The 16,892-nt window shown below is 35.3% G+C and overlaps 1 protein-coding gene across 2 annotated transcripts in view; it reads right to left on the bottom strand.

The window, feature by feature from the left end:
* The window catches only part of ASCC3 (activating signal cointegrator 1 complex subunit 3), a 276,745-nt gene that overhangs the window by 203,590 nt on the left and 56,263 nt on the right, over positions 1-16,892 (bottom strand). For both annotated transcript variants that reach the window (XM_074581044.1, XM_074581045.1), the window contains exons 9-10: positions 782-982; positions 183-323 (exon numbers count right to left, since the gene is read on the bottom strand). In XM_074581044.1, coding sequence (XP_074437145.1) covers positions 183-323; positions 782-982 — 342 coding nt within the window. The remainder of the gene's footprint in view (positions 1-182; positions 324-781; positions 983-16,892) is intronic.

Raw genomic sequence — 16,892 nt, 5'->3', positions numbered from 1 at the left:
ATGTATTAATGTTTTAATAACTTAGAATTGAAAGTCACATTTTAGAACACAACCAACGTAATTACAGACTCAGTAATAATATTTCATCTGCTTCATCAACACTTTTACAACAACTTTTTAAAAAAGACTATGAAGAGATAGGAACACACACACAAAACAGTATTTAAAAATACCAAGCATACCTGTGTTCGCAGAATTTCGCCTTTTGACAGTTGCATATCACCAGTCAACTCTTTCACAGTAATGCCTAGTGGTTCCAGACGCTTGCTGAAGTAATTTGTCATTTCAGCTGCCAAAGCCTTCATAGGAGCAACATACACAATCTGCACCAAAAGGACACTCGCTTGATAAATGAGCAAACCCCGCAATGTCGTTTGTTTCATGGCAACCATTACAAATCACAATTTATTGTGAAATATGATGCCAGGCACTTACAGTGAAAAATCTTAATAGTGATATATGAAAAGTAGTTATCTTTGCTGGATAAGTGTGCAGCTGTTTAAAGGACAATGGATTTTGTTTATACAGCCTCATCACTTTGAAAATTGGTTCTGCATCAAAGCTAAATGCGTTTTCATAGCTTTTAACTCGCATAATAAGATTTTTAGAACACAAATAAGAACAGCTTCAACAGTAATGAAGTAAATCAAAACTAGCCTTATCTTTTACTTGGAAAAGTGTAATACCCTTGAAAACTTCCCGATTTCATGTTCCCTATATAACATATAATGCGTTTTACCTTACAAGTTTAAAAGCTGCTACTTGGTCATTAAACTCCTACCTTAAACTCATCCTTTTTGATAACACCATGCTGGACATGCTGTCGAATTTCATGAAGGACTGTCAGCATGGCAATGTTTGTCTTCCCAGCTCCAGTGGGGGCACAGATCAGCATGTTCTCATTTGTGTTGTAGGCAGTCTCAAAAACTATAGATTGGATACGGTTTAGTCTTTTCATGCCTTTAAAAGCAAGTTGGCCAATCTGTTAAAACAAACAACACACATACGTTGAGCTTTTCATATATATGTGTGTGTGTGTGTACATACATTAACAGTAAAAAAACCCACATGGTAACAAAACTTAGGATATCTGTTGCAATAGATTTATTATGTTTTTTATTATACTTATAATAGTCTTTATTTTGAGGGTACCACCCCCACCCAACCTTCAAATATTGAATCCATAAGGAAAACAAAATATAGCAGGACAACATCTCTTAAAATCAAAGTCTTTAGCTGCACGCTATTTCAGCATTTAATTTGTTTTTAATCAAGATTGATATAAATAAATATATCAACAACGATACAGTAAAATAATGACCTTTTAATAATTAAACTTCAGTAAAACAGCAATAGTCAAATTAGACGAATATAATCTTTAAATCTAAGACGACAAACTACCGCTATTCTAATGGAAGAAGAGGCAGCAATACACAGCAACCTGCTGAAGAAATAGATTATTAAAAAAAGTCTTTCTGATTAATTTTATGCAATAAAGTTTAATTATCCAAACACACACACACACAAATTCAGTAACAACCTTCTCTTTGTTTCTGAGGAAATCTCCATCCTGCAATTGTTAATGTTCAGACCTTTCTCCAACAATATTTACAACAAACTGCAGCCTCCAAAGAAACATAAAACTTATATGTATAGTCCCAAATAAACCTTGAACACGTTTTAAAAAATTAAATTATATAGCTAATATAGGCAACTATAGTTATTACAGTTTAATGATGTTTAAATCTTATAAAGTACCAATCATCAATTATAAAAAATTTTTTTTTTGTTCCTCTTGGTCTCTCTGAAAAATGAGATTTTCATCAAGAAAGAACTACTGTAGACAGTTACAATGTCTGCATTTGAAGATTCTAAAATTTTTTCAACTGCTTTTTCCTTAGTCACTTTTCACAGACACTTAAAAGAGACTTCATAACACAGAATTATTTGCTTTCTACAGATTTAATTACTGCACTGCTTCTAATAATAATCATGAAAAGTATCTTACTGATATTTTTGGCGATTATAATTTTTATTTTAATTGTAGGAAACAACAAAAGTACAAATTCCCTGCAAAGAACAGTCCTGAAAGTACCTTCTAACGATCTCCCTTTCCATTATTCTAGGTGCTTTAGTTAATTCAGTCATTTGCTGTGGTAATAGTTTCTCTAATGTTAATAATATTCTTTCCAATTCCAAGCAAATTATTTGAGCAGGAACCAATTTATTACTACCTCAAGTAACACAAGTTTAGGAATGAGAGCTTTACCGGCTATTCAAATCAACTATTTTATTTAACTTTGTGCCAAACAGCACTAGCTCTATCACTTTGCTGCAGCTTCTTGGTAGCAGCCTCTGTGTGAGAGACTGAAATGCCAATTACAAATTTAGGCTAACGCACCATTTTCACAATACATAACAATGCTCTACTCTTAAATGTAGAGGAATGATGTACCTAATGAATGCCAACTGCAGTTTATTCTAGAGGACCTGAAATATTAAAAAAACCAACATTCATTGATATAAAAGTCAATGAAAATGCTATGCAATTAACATACTATTTATTTTTGAAGATATTCTTTTCAATTTAGCAGTACCTTTGTCTAAGCAAAGCTTTCAGGTTGAAAACTTCTCATGCAACACTGAAAAAACAAGTTCCATTCAAATCACAGACTGCATTGACACATCTCAAATATATTCAAATATCTATTCTAAACTGTTAAGTGCCTTTGGTGAAGCAAAAAAAATACATGTAGCTAATGCAACTACTTCCAGTATTTTCATCAAGTTTCTTCAATTTTTTAAGTGACTGAATTTCAAGATTGCAACACTTTTCACTTTTAATGTTCTTTCATAGTTTATTCTGCTTCCAAGATTGCAGGGGGAAAGCTTGTTTGTTTTGCGCCAAGTTTTGTATACATAATGTTTATTTGGTGTATCGTCTTCAAAATTCATTTCATCTCCATGAATGAGACCATTATAAAGTGTTAATGGGTTTCCTGGAGACCTGCTGATTACATCAGTGCTATCAGGGTTCAATCAGCTATTTTTATGGCTTTCTTAGTCATTTTAGGTTTCTAATTTGCCTGTTACTTCATTTTGAGATTTCTTGACAGGTTGCTGAAAATGGTTATATTTTTCCTTTTCTCCCCCATTCCACATAATTGGTTTTAGAAGCTATTATAAACACCGTATAGTTCACACCGCTAAACACTGTTTACAGTGTTTATAATAAAGGATCTATGGAGAGAACTCACAAACACAACTGGTGATTACAGAATTGAACTAACAAAACGTTACATTGCACAATATGTACGTTATTTAAAGAAGCATTTTTTAAACAAAAGCAGAAACATCATTGTCTAAATGAAGTCAAGTGTGAGTATCTTCAGAGAAGAACAACAGACATAGTCATCAATCTCATAGTTGAACACGTGCAGCTTTACACCTACAGGTCTTCTATGATGGCATGATGGCTGGGTAGCTGAGGGGAAAACAGTGGATGTTGTCTACCTTGACTTCAGCAAGGCTTTTGAGACTGTCTCTCATAACATCCTCATAGGTAAGCTTTGGAAGTGAGGGGCAGATGAGTGGACAGTGAGCTGGATTGAGAACTGGCTGAATGGCAGAGCTCAGAGTGTTGCGAACAGCAGCCCAGTCCAGTTGGAGGCCTGTAGCTAGCGGTGTCCCCCAGGGGTCAATACTGGGTCCAGTCTTGTTCAACATATTCATCAATGACCTGGATGAGGGACAGAGTGTACTCTCAGCAAGTCTGCTCGTGATACAAAACTGGGAGGAACGGCTGACACACCAGCAGACTGTGCTGCCCTACAGCGAGACCTGGAGAGGCTTGAGAGTTGGGCAGAAAGAAACCTTATGAAATTCAACAAGGGCAAGTGTAGGGTCCTGCACTTAGGAAGGAATAACCCCATGCACCAGTACAGGTTAGGGGTAGGTTAGGGGTTGAGCTGCTGGAAAGCAGCTCTGCAGAGAGGGACCTGGGAGTCCTGGTGGACAACAGGCTGACTGTGAGCCATCAATGTGCCCTTGTGGCCAAGAAAGCGAATGGTATCCTGAGGTGCATTAAAAAGAATGTGGCCAGCAGGTCAAGGGAGGTCATCCTCCCCTTCTACTCTGCCCTGGTGAGGCCACATCTAGAGTACTGTGTCCAGTTCTGGGCTCTCCAGTTCAAGAATGAAAAGGAACTACTGGAGAGAGTTCAGCAGAAGGCTATGAAGATGATTAGGGGGCCGAAGCATCTCTCAAGAAGAAAGACTGAGAGACCTACGTCTGGTTAGCCTGGAGAAGACTGAGAAGGGACCTCATCAATGTTTATAAATGTTTAAAGGGCTGTCGTGGTTTGGGCCTAGCTGGCGGGTGTCAAGAGGATGAGGCCAGACTCTTTTCAGTGGTGCTCAGTGACAGGACAAGGGGCAACGGGCACAAACTGGAACACAGGAAGTTCCATCTCAACATGAAGAAAAGCTTCTTTACTCTGAGGGTGGCAGAGCCCTGGAACAGGCTTCCCAGAGAGGTTGTGGAATCTCCTTCTCTGGAGATATTCAAAAGCCACCTGGACGCATTCCTGTCGAATCTGCTCTAGGTGAACCTGCTTTAGCAGGGGGATTGGACTAGATGATCTCCAGATGTCCGTTCCAACCACTGCCACTGTGTGATTCTGTCTCCTTACAGTTGTGTGATTGTTAATACCCTTAAATGAAGTGTCTTTAAGAGTTTTCTAAAACTACTGCCTGTAAGAATATATTGTTCCAGCTTCTCTTAATCCTTAGGTTGGCAGTGTAAGACATCTTTTTCTTCTACATTTAAAAGAAATTACATATATTATAGCCCTGGGATATGTAATTGTTAGCAAAAATAAATAAATATTTAGATAAATAAAAATAATTTCTTGTCTCATTTCCTACTGGAAAGTAGTAATGCCATGGATGAAGATTGACTTGGTAAGCAGCAATAAACAAACAGATGTCCCAGAAACACCAGAGGAAGCTGCGTAACTAATTAGAAAAAGGAACCTCAGCTTCTTTTCTGGAAAGATGCTAAGCCGACTGGAACGGGAGCGTTAAGAGTCGAATAAAGATTAATAAAAAATAAACCCCATAAAAGCCTGGTTAGGAACCAGAAGCATTTTTTCAAAATAATGGTATTCTGACCAGAATCTAGACTTTCATTCAACACACTGACTAATTTCCAAGCAACTCACAAGAAAAATGTGGGCACTGACAAAACAATACACAACATTCTTAATCACAATACACAGTCAACGCGTAATATTCTCTGGAAGGTGACTCTGCAGGAACATATTAAGGATTAAAAAGGCTATGAGAGAAAGGAATTCCAGAGGAAAACGGTATCTTAAGACTTCTTCAAGCCAACTCCCCATTTGTTGAAAAAATTATTACAGATTACCCTTCCCCGAAACATTGTTTTATTCCAAACAGTAAGTCTGCTAAGTGCATAATCCAAAACCAGTAGTTCTGCCTTTAAAAATCAGTAAGAAAAAAAATGGACAGTGGACAAAAATGCAACAGTATGCACAGAAGTCCATAGTTTGGCAAACGTACTAGAAGATTTGATTTTTTGGTCATTTGCACAAACTACCTAGTTTGAAAACTGAAAACAATTTTTTTCCCTCTGGCATATTAACGTCAATCAAGACTTCTACAGACCAATTTTTTTTTTCAGATAAAGCAGTGAAATCTCTTTTTCCTTAAAGGAGTGGTAGCCACTGGATGGCAGAATCTGTTTCTTTACTGAAGGTGAATAAGATGTAACATTCTCCAGCTTTCTGTTCAATAGCTGATTTATCCCTAGAATTCTACAGAAACCAAAGGAATTTTAAGCAGAATACAATGTGAGTGCTATTCTCAACAAACACAATTTCATGCCTAATGTGGTGCCATTTTTACATAAGCATGAATCAATGTGAAAGACCACTGAGAAGCAACTCTTTCCACAAAGCACAAGACGATATTCAAGGCAGCTCTGATATGCATGTGTAAACCCTTCATTTTTACTTCAGTAAGCTTTCCAGTTCTTTCCCAAGGAATTTACTATTACAACTAATGCATTTACAAGTAAATGAGATTACACTTAATGAAGATATTCTAAATTAGTCATTTTGTTAAAACTATATTTTTGTGTTCGTGCTCTAATGGCATTTTAAAAATAGGACAAAACTGTTAAAGACATTAAAGTAATATTCTTGAACGAGTCCATACGATTCAGTCTGCAGGCAAGCTACAGCTCAGAAACACAACTGCTTTAACAACTTAGTGCCTGTTCCAAATAGCACAGGCCATTACCACTTCAGGCAGTTTTAGTCATGCCATTCATTAGCCAGACTGTGTAGTTTTACAGTCTAATAAATATGATACAGAAGATACTTTTTTCCCCAGGCATACTTCTGAAACCTGCTGCGGTCTATAGCGCTCTCCCTCACCCAGAACAAAGGGGCGCTAACTACAAGTTCCATTAAAAAAGGAGATCTTCTTTCACTCTCCCTATCACTTTATGCATTAACACTAGTTGACAGAAACAGCTTATCAGATGCAATTAACCTCAGTATCACAAATTTTCACTTGGTGGCCCAATGTGGTCTTAAGTCATCTTCAAGGTACAATGCCAGCACTTTAGTAGCAGCTTCTAAATTCAGTATTGGTGTTCACAGACAGAGCATAACAGGTCTTACCAAATCTATCCAGAGCAACACTAGAAAAAAGTATAACCATATTTAATTCTTAGCAATTTATCTAGAAAATATATTTGGGTGTTATGTTCCTTAGAATTATCATATTTTATTGATTTATCTACAGGTCATTCTCATTGTATACCTCATTCTAAAAGAGATTTTGTCCTGTCCACATTAATTTTTACAGTTTTCATTGAACACTAAACAAACTTTCTCATGGTCTGAAATAAAAAAATGTTAATCATCTGTGCTAATTTCCATAGCATAAAACTGCCTAAAATAAATGCTCCACAAAGATGACTACTTCTGTTGTACTATGACAAAATAATATTACTATCCATTTATCATAAAAATAATACATTGCACTCAAACGAAGTTTAAACTTTCAGCATTTCTCCTACTTATTGCCTTAATTTTAATATAGGTATATTTTATAATATATGTAGATATATTTTAATCAAAAGGTCTTATGTATTTCAGATGCAACAAATTCCATTCTGCCGTCAGTTGTTCTACTGCACTTTCAGTTAAAAAACTGGCAATAGCATGACAAATCCACGTTGTTTCACAGAAAATCCATGAACGTGAGGAAACAAAGCTCAGATGATGTCCCTTGTTTTGGCACGCAAATAATCTCTAGGTCACCTTTCCCCATTGCTGTACTTTGGAATGTTGTTGGTTAAAACATGTATCTATGCATACTCAGTCATACACACACAGAAATACATATTTATGTATACATATGTATACACACATACACATCTTAATAAATACATTCCCATTATCCCTTCAAATTATGAACATTTAGTAGTCCCCCTTGCTTTCTAATTATACATGTATAGACTTACAGCACTTTTGTGCCAGTGTAAATCCTATTTTGTTATTGAAGGTACACTCAGAAATAAACATAGATGTAATGCCTACGGACTTCCACAGTCTCCCTCTCCTGATGATACTTTTCATATTCTGCTACTTTCATGGAGGTGGCAGCTCATGAGATTTAGGAACAACAATAAATAAATCAAAATATAACTATATAAATACCATAAAGGTCAAATTATTTTTATATTATCTTAGGAGTACTATTTCAGAACATAATTTCCTACCTGCCTCAAAGACTGAAATGTTGTCTTTCAGAGCGCATATATATATATATATTTTAAGCTAAGGCTCATAACTTGTGAAAGAAGAACTGCATGATGTTTGGATCTGCTCCATTTAGCGCCAAGTCATTACCAGTGAGATTTCATTGGACTTAGGGGGACAATTTTTGTAGGAACAAGTAGCATACACAAAGATATGAAAATTATATAAGCATACCAAATAGAGCTTAGGATTGGATTTGAGCCATAATCAGCATTACAATTTCTTCGAGTAAGTACAAATTATGTCTCATCCAAAGTGTAGTACCTGAAGAGTTATGTGCTATAAAGGAAGCTTGGAGTAAAACACTTTAGACAGATGCAAGTAACAACAGGCACCAGAGAACCAGCAGCTGGTTTCAAAGCTGTACATGCTACAAGTGACTAGACTAGTCTAGTCTTGCATAGTATAGCTATCCATGTCACTATTAGTGGTAATCACAGGATCATTTAGGTTGGAGTTCATCTAGTACAACCCCCCTACTCAAAGTAGGATCACCTACATCGGGCGTGCAGTTGGTTTCAAATATCTCTGAGGATGGAGACTCCACAACCTCCCTGGGCAAGGCGTACCAGTGCTTGACCACCTCACAGTAAAAAAATTCTTTCCTGTGTCCAGGTGAAGTTTCATGTGTTTTAATTTGTGCCCATTGCCTCTGGTGCTGTCACTGAGCATCACTGAGGAGAGCCTGGCTCCCTCTTTGCTAATCATTCTCACATCAGGTATTTATATACATTTGTAAGATTCCCCCTGAGCCCCGTCTTCTCCAGCTCCCTCAGCTTCCCCTCACATGAAAGATGTTCCAGTCCTTTAATTAGATTAAGAAGCCAGAAGAAATTCCTAGAAATGACAGATAATGAACCATAAGGATAAAATTATACTATGACTTCCTATAGAACACAGAATCATAGCCCATGAGACTTTCCTGAATATGTTTTTTTATTTGAATTAAACATCATCTTTTAGATTGATTTTTAAAATTATCACCACATCCACTGGTTAATACAATAGGTATTTAAGTAGCAGTAACTGTCAGAAACCAGGGAAATTTTCACACTTTCAGGTTATATTAATGTAATTAAATTCAAAACAAACACTGCAAAATTTTTCCAGAGTCTGACAGAGAGTTCACAAGAATAAAAATGTATCCATATATACATATGTTCATTATATATGAAAGGAATACCTCTGCTTAAAGCTATCATAGCACACAAACTATGAAAAATATTATGGTTTTACTTTATTTGGAATACCGTTTTTAAATCCTGATTAAACATTTCCCCTCCAGACTTTTGGACGTCATGTTTGCCAAGATACCGAAACTGTTATTTTTCTGAACAGTTACTCTCAGAAACGTTCTCAGAAATGTGAAACTTACGGACAGGTCGTAACAGCAAGTGTTCTTCAACAAATAAGCTTTCATTAGAGAAGAACCAGTCTCCATCCAGAGGAAGTCCGGAACAGTTGCATTAAAAAACAAGTTGCAGCAAAATCTAGTAGTAAATTAGTCTCCTACTAACTATGGTAACATAGGGGCTTCCTTGAAAAAACAGACCAATAAAAAAAAAAACCCTAAATAAAAGAATAAATAAAAAAACCCACCATATCTTTGTAAGTTTTGGTTGTTTTTTGGTTTTGGTTTTTTTTTTTTTTTTAAACCGTCAGGTTCTACCATCTGCTCTCTTGAAGAAAGAGCAGAGATCCATTCAAAAGCAAGAGTTTTTAGGGAAAATATTTAACTTCATATATGACAGCTAAGAGCTAACACGCCTGAAGTAATTTCAACAAAAATCCTTTTTAAGTCTATAGATACATTGCCACCAACATTATCTAAACTATTCTCTTGACAAGATATGCTATACAAACAACTGCAGCAGTCATACCTTTTCTATAGATTTCTGAATTATTCAATCAGTTATTATTGTATTAAAAATAAAACATTAAGAAATAATCTTTGGTTCAATGTATAGATTAAAACCAAAGACTTTTGCATATATAGACCCAAAATCAAGTTGATGGAAATGATGGGAAAGCACCATAGCTCCAAGGCTTTCACTGCTCTGAGTTAAAACACTGAAACAGCTTGGGGAATCTCCTCCCCTCACTGGGAGAATTGCTATGTTCCTCAGCCTAGTTATAATATGACAAAAGTTTATAGACAGAATGATTATACCCTCTGGTGATTTGATTTGAGGAAATGCATAACAAAGTGTTTCAGAAAGATTTTTCCATAAAAGCAACTATTTCTACAACACAGCAAATGTACATAAACTTTGGCATCCAAATAGACACACAGGCAAGATTCTGATTTCAGTGACACTATTGTACAGTCAAAAGTATCTGATGCCAAAAGAATTACAGCAATGAAACAGAGATCAGAACACAGCCTCCTCTAGAGCTTTCTGATGCCATTTGTGAATTAGACGCAAAAATTACCTTGAAGTAATGCAGGTAGTAGAAAAATAGCAAAAGGAAAGTTAGCAACAGCTGTGGCATTTCCTAATAACATCAGAAGTTAAAATTTTATGAGGATAGAAGGATTTGAGTTTAAATTTTCTCACATTTCATCCATATAAACAGTATCAAATAAAGTTTCTTTCCTTTAAACTTTAAAAATAACCTAATGCTATACAAAGCCGAGAGCATGGAATAATGAAATGCAAAAAGCTCTGTGAAGATTAAAACATTTAAAATGTTGTTACCCTTAACAGCAAGGTTCCTATTGGATTACTATGTATTGACACCTCCACTACCACCATCTCCTTGACTCTTCTAGATGGAACAATGAGGTAACTGATGTTTATATGCCACAGCCTATTCTACAGGTTTGGGGGTTTTTTTTCAATTCAGAGAACACTCATAATTTCTTACACTTGTATGCAACTAAAACAGACTCCTAGCTCTGCTGATGGCATATCACTCCCTTAATTTATTCCCCCTGGAAAACATAGTGCATCTCTTTAAAAGAAAAGGGAAAAAATATCACTGTTAGAGGCACACTGTCTCAAAAAAAAAAATGTACTCGAAGAGTTAATACAGAAAACCCTTTTTGAGTTGTTCAAGAATATAGACACCGCAAGAAAAAGGGAGAAATCCAACAGGTAAGAAGGAAAGATAACAAACGCATCAGGAAAGGAATTATGTAAGTTCTGGCCATTGGTGAGAAAAAAATCTACTAACACACCGCACAAAAACTGAAGCCCTTTTATGCAACCAATATAAAATGGTTTTAGCTAAATTTTCACAAATAAAGATATTGTGGTATGATATGAAAGTACACACAAGCTACTTTTTGAAAGTTGAATTCTTGCATCAATCACCATTTCTGAACTCATTGGCAGAATTTTGAAACAACTGCACCATATCAAGAGAGACCCAATTTATTCTTTTCCTTCCATATTCTTGTTGCAGTTTTGAAAGAATATGCCACTACTAGCATTAAACAAAAAAAAAAAACAAACAAAAAAAACCAAAAAAGATTTCTATGCAGTAAGTTGTGTTGATGAGGGCATATACTCACCTTAAAAAAAGGTGTGACTACTGCGAGTAGCCTAGACAGATAACTGGAAAATCTAATAGGAATGACAGAAAAGAGCAGATAGTTTTTGGCCAAACCTGAAAAATGGTGACCGTGAGGAAGAGACAGACATCAGACAAAAGGTATCAAAGTCCAGAACCTCCCATACCACACAGACTTATGTGAATAACTGAGGTATGAGTCAGGATAAAGACACAAAACTTTCTAATGGGCTGCATCTGGGCATTTCCATTCAGCAATTCTTAATTCTTAATGGAAAATTAAGACACTGAAAACTACAGTATCACAAAAAAATGAAAAGATGATGAAGAAGATCCTTCTTGCTTTGCAAATGGCACTACAGATTTAACAGAGCTTTCACACATACTTTGAAAAGGATAGATGTTGAAGCTTACAACTGGACCAGACTTTTTGTGTTGCTGCTATAGTACCTATTGATATGCTAAACAGACTTGTTTCTGATGTAGGCAAATTACTGATGCAAAACTTGAGAGAGGCATTCTAATGTAGCTTAAAGATACATTTGACAAGCCAAAAAGTCTCCATCTAAGGATTATGCATGGCAGGGAGACAGTTTCATCTTAGAGGTCCAGAAGGACAAAGGTCCACAGGTGCCAACAGCAAGGGGGAGAAGAATCAGGAACACAAGAAATTATCTCCTACATAGTCTCAGGTGACTCAGAAAAAACCCCCATCCTTTTCAGATTCAGAGGGCAAAAGCAGGGGAGGAACATTTGCACAGAAATTTCCTTCATTATATTACGTTCAATGGTAAGTAATTCCTATGAAGAGCTAAATAAAATCTTCTTCTTCTATATCTTGTTTCCCACAAACGCAAAGTTCCTATTTCCCTTCTCCAGATTAATTTCCAACATGCTACAGAGGAAAGAAATGGTTTCTACTATTACTGTGTTTGTTAGTATCATAAAAAGCACATTTATTCATTCAATGAAAAGAAAAAATAACTCGTATCTGATGTGCTCTGTTTCAATATTCTAACTGAAAGATTGTGGCAGGATATTTCCAATTTTCCAATCAGAATTCAGAAAAAACATTTTGTTAGAATATGATACAACACACACACACAAAATCTGTTTCCCGCTTTAAGAGACTTTACACTACTTGTTGGTCCCTGTTGTTCTGTAGACTCAAACAACTACTACTCTTCAAAAATTTTAAAACTTCCACTACATTAGCATTCACCATGTGATCTTGAGGTTAATGAAAACTTCAAGTCTGAGATGAACAGTCTATCAGATATAAAGTCAATCTTCTAGTCATGTAGCTCATCTATCCCAAAACCTTTTAAAAATATTTAAAACTATTTGGTGATTTCTAACTGAATCCCTTGATGGACAACCTCAGTCCCTTTTCTATTACTGAAAGACCTGGGACATTCTTATCCTAAGTAAGAGATTCGTGTCTCAAGGAGAGTACTGAAACTTGTGCTAATTAAAGACAAACATTAAAATCAGGCAAACTATGATTTGTCTAATATATTTTCAGTGAGAGTTAATCTTTTAAATGTTACTGCATATCAGAAATAGCATACACTTCCCTCATCTTTGAAAATTGTCACTTTGACATTATATTTCCTAAAAATGAAAAACAATTTTGGTGTTGAGTATAAAGAGAAATAAAGGATATTCTAGTTAAATTTAAATTGAAGACCAATTAATTACTCCTAAGAACGAAAGCTTGCCTTCAGGTATGCTATCAAAGTAAAGCAGACTACTGCGTTCCTCTTCCACACTCATACTATGAAATTCCATTGAGAAATGGTTATCCCCTAAACAGGATGCAGCAGAAGCACGTTATTCACTCTCCAGTCTTAATTATCAAAATGACTAAACCCACTTTGAGTTGTTTTCATTAAAAACTTTACAGATCTCTGCTTGTGCTTTATACCAAGAAGTCTCCATACATTCAGTCAATGACATAAATGTGCCTCCCTAAAGAATGAAAAATGAACATTTAACAAGTTGTTTTCTCAATTTAAATATTTCACTTATTATTATCATTTAATGAGGTCAACAAACATAACAGCTGCAAAGTCACCAGATAGATCTAATTGGATTTCAAATATTACGGTGATTAAGTACAAGAGGGAAAAATGCTGTGAACCACAAAGCCGGATTTCTTTGAGCTACATGCAGCTGCTGTGTGGCAGAATATGTCTACCTAAAATGCTTCTTGGATTGGTCATTGGCTTTACTCTACAAAATTTAATACATAAATAAAAGTCACTCAATTTATAGTCAGTTCAATACCACGATTTGGAGCCCAAGTACTGTTTTCCTTTGAAAGGAAATTTAAACCTGTCTTTAAGAGAAGGGTAACAGCACTTCATATTATTATATGCTTCTGAAGTACAGATATCTTTCAGTAGTTTTATTTTTAAATAAACACCAATGAAGTCAATACCATTTTATGCAGACAAAGGCATCAGTTATACCTGTTCATGTAGAAACAAATATTTAAACTGGTAACACAGAAGCCACCTCAGGATAATATTTTCAAGCTATTTACTTTAGCTCATCCCTAACACAACATAAACTATTTCTTCCAAACAATACCTAACAAAAAATAGAAAAACTAACAGAGTGCTCTGAAGGGTAATTATAGTTGAAACTAGTAATAATTTTAACTCATCAAGTAAAAATGAAACAATGGCAAACACAAGAATATTCCCAGAGGAATAACTATTACTGTCATAATCTTTCTACAACTCAATTTTCTTCTCTGTTTCAGTTAATTTCACACTACTGCTAACCAAGAAGCCAGTACTGTCTTACAATACAGATGTAAAATGACTTTGTCCTTAATTTTACAAGGGAAGACTACACGCACAGTTTTTTTTCTGCAAGAACACAGCTATTTTGTTCTCCCAAATCACAACTAAACCAGCAGTATTCACAGTTTTTCTGCTGATCCATCGTAGGAAAACTAACGGTAGGTGAGGGATGATGAACTTGTGTGGTAAGGTCACCACAATGTGTGGGAACAATAAAAATTTAAGTATCAAAAGACAAAAAGTACAACAGTTTTAAAAAATACTTGTGAAATATGTCTAATGACTTCTGCTTGTAAAAAATTTTTGTGTGCACATTACCATCCACAATGAATCAAATATGCTGCAATGAAAAAAGAAACATATATTCTCAACAAAACCCCCTGAGATTCGTCTCTCAAGCTAACCCAAACAAAAACTGGAAACCTGCCTCTTCGGTAGCATAATCTCTTCCATACTAACTGCATCCTTTAGTAAGACACTATGCACAGTTAGCTGAGACTTTTATCTGCCATATCTGAGTTTGTTTTTATTAAAAACAAAAAATAGTTATGAGAATGAGAACCTTTCACAGACTCCTGTTGCTCAGAAGTGATGTTCTTTTGTACAAAAAAACCCCAAAAACCAACAGATTTTTTTTATTATTTAGGTATTCAGAATTAGTTTCCCTGGTTGAATCTTTACACAAATTAAAATCCTGACAGGTAAAAGCAGGTACTTTGTTAAATTACTTCTAGCTACAGGCAGATGCATCTATTCCCACAGTGGCTTGGCAGGTGCTTTTCAGCAGCTGGTGCCCTTTACTGGTTTGCCTTTGTAAGTGTTCCCATCAGATTTTCAACCATTTCAGAGGCAGCACTACACAATATACACACACTTGGCAGCTGTGTAGAAAATGAAACAGGCTTAACATTTTATTCAAATCAGATGCAGTCAATTTTACCTCATGCTATTATTAAAAAGTGCATTTCCCTATTCCTATTTACTATTTGTGTGAAAAGGAGCGATCAAAATACCAAATAACTGTATGAATATGCAACTCTTACATGACAGTATCTACTAAATATTTTTCAGCACCTTCTGCTTAGTATATCATCCACAGCCATGCTAGTTTAAAGAACAGACTAAAAGAAATTAAGTTCTCAGTACAGATATTCTCAGTATTAGACTTTGACCCATTCATCAATTAATTGCTTGTCTTCAAACTTATACTGCCCAAGAAGCAATAACTCAGATTTTACAGAGCTCTTTTCAATAAAAAAGTTGTACATTACTAATACTTAAAATAAAAAAGTATCTATAAATAATAAGATCTGTTTAAGTTTCAATTACAACTTCACTAGAAAAGGACATTTGAAAATACTATGTTCATAAGGATCTTATTTTCTTGCTGTATCTATATTTATCACTGTTTTTCACATATGTTTTCATTAATATCAAGCCTCTGAAAATAAAAATGTGCATAAAACCATAAGCCAGACTGACACAACAAAGGCGTATTTATCCATTTTTCATAGCATCCTTGCTACCCTCAACATCTCTGGTGTCTTAAATATGGCTTGTTCACGTAACACAACCATCAAACTTCTAAGTTAAGAGACTCTTATATGAGTATGTAAACAGATAAGTCCACAACAAAAACAAATAAAGCTATAATGTTTTATACAATATACTATCCTAATAGTGTTTAGAAACTGACGTTTAAAGAAAAAAGACAAAAGCCTTGATAATCTTAAAAAGAATAAAAGCACAAGACTACAAAAATGTCTTCAACTAAACTGCACATGACGCTAGGACAAAGACAAATGATTCCAGTCATGTCACACCTGCCTAATGCAGAGATGTTTCAGAGAAAATAGTTTCAATTTCTCATCCTGTGGTAAGAGATGTCCTCTCAAAAACTATAATAGTGTCAAACACATCTTTTCGCCTAGTCAAAAATCACAGTTTACAAATGCTAAGGGTATACTACAATCCTTACTGCCAGGTACCACTGCCTTTCAAAATGTTTTTAAAAATATCTGTACAAGTTACAAAATAACATGTTCTGGAGGAAAACCATGAGGTGGCTATGAGATGAACATATCTAATACTGTGTTTTATGGGTTTTGTCAGAAAACAAAATGTCAATCTCTATTTCTTGCTTTTTTATTTTAGAACAGCCTTGATATCACTATCCCTGACGACACCTCGTTTCTTTTTGTGTTTTACTATGGGTACCTTATAAAAGAAAATCTTTATCTTCAGTACACCTCTTCTGAGATAGCACATTCTTTTCTCTCTCATTTCAGCAATAACATAAGCTCTTATTCTGTTGTTATAGGAAACCTACTTTATATATTTTAATACAGACTTCAGAGATGCAAAAATACTCTCAGTTCAGGAGAAAGTAGATATAGGTGGAACCATGTTTAGAACAATAATCTCAGATTATCGGACAAAATTATCTATTTGTGAAGTATTGCTTGATTCCACATCTATTTCCTTCATTCCTAACCTTCCCTTTTGGTGTTAGTTTTCTGCTTCTCAAACTCATGGCAATTGGAGGGTAGCTGAAATCCCTGATCCTCCCAAGCTTTGCTCCTAAGAAGTCTGCTTCGCTGGAGCTCGGACATCCGTGTGCCATGTTAAATCAAGGAATTCAGACTTTCACATTTCACTGCGGAATTAATTCAAAGTTGTACTACAACATTCATAAAGCCTTGCTATCA

This window comes from Larus michahellis, chromosome 3 (assembly GCF_964199755.1).
Source record: "Larus michahellis chromosome 3, bLarMic1.1, whole genome shotgun sequence".
Lineage (NCBI taxonomy): Eukaryota > Metazoa > Chordata > Aves > Charadriiformes > Laridae > Larus > Larus michahellis.
Note: the sequence above shows the minus strand (reverse complement) of the source record. Positions and strands in the feature narration are given on the sequence as shown.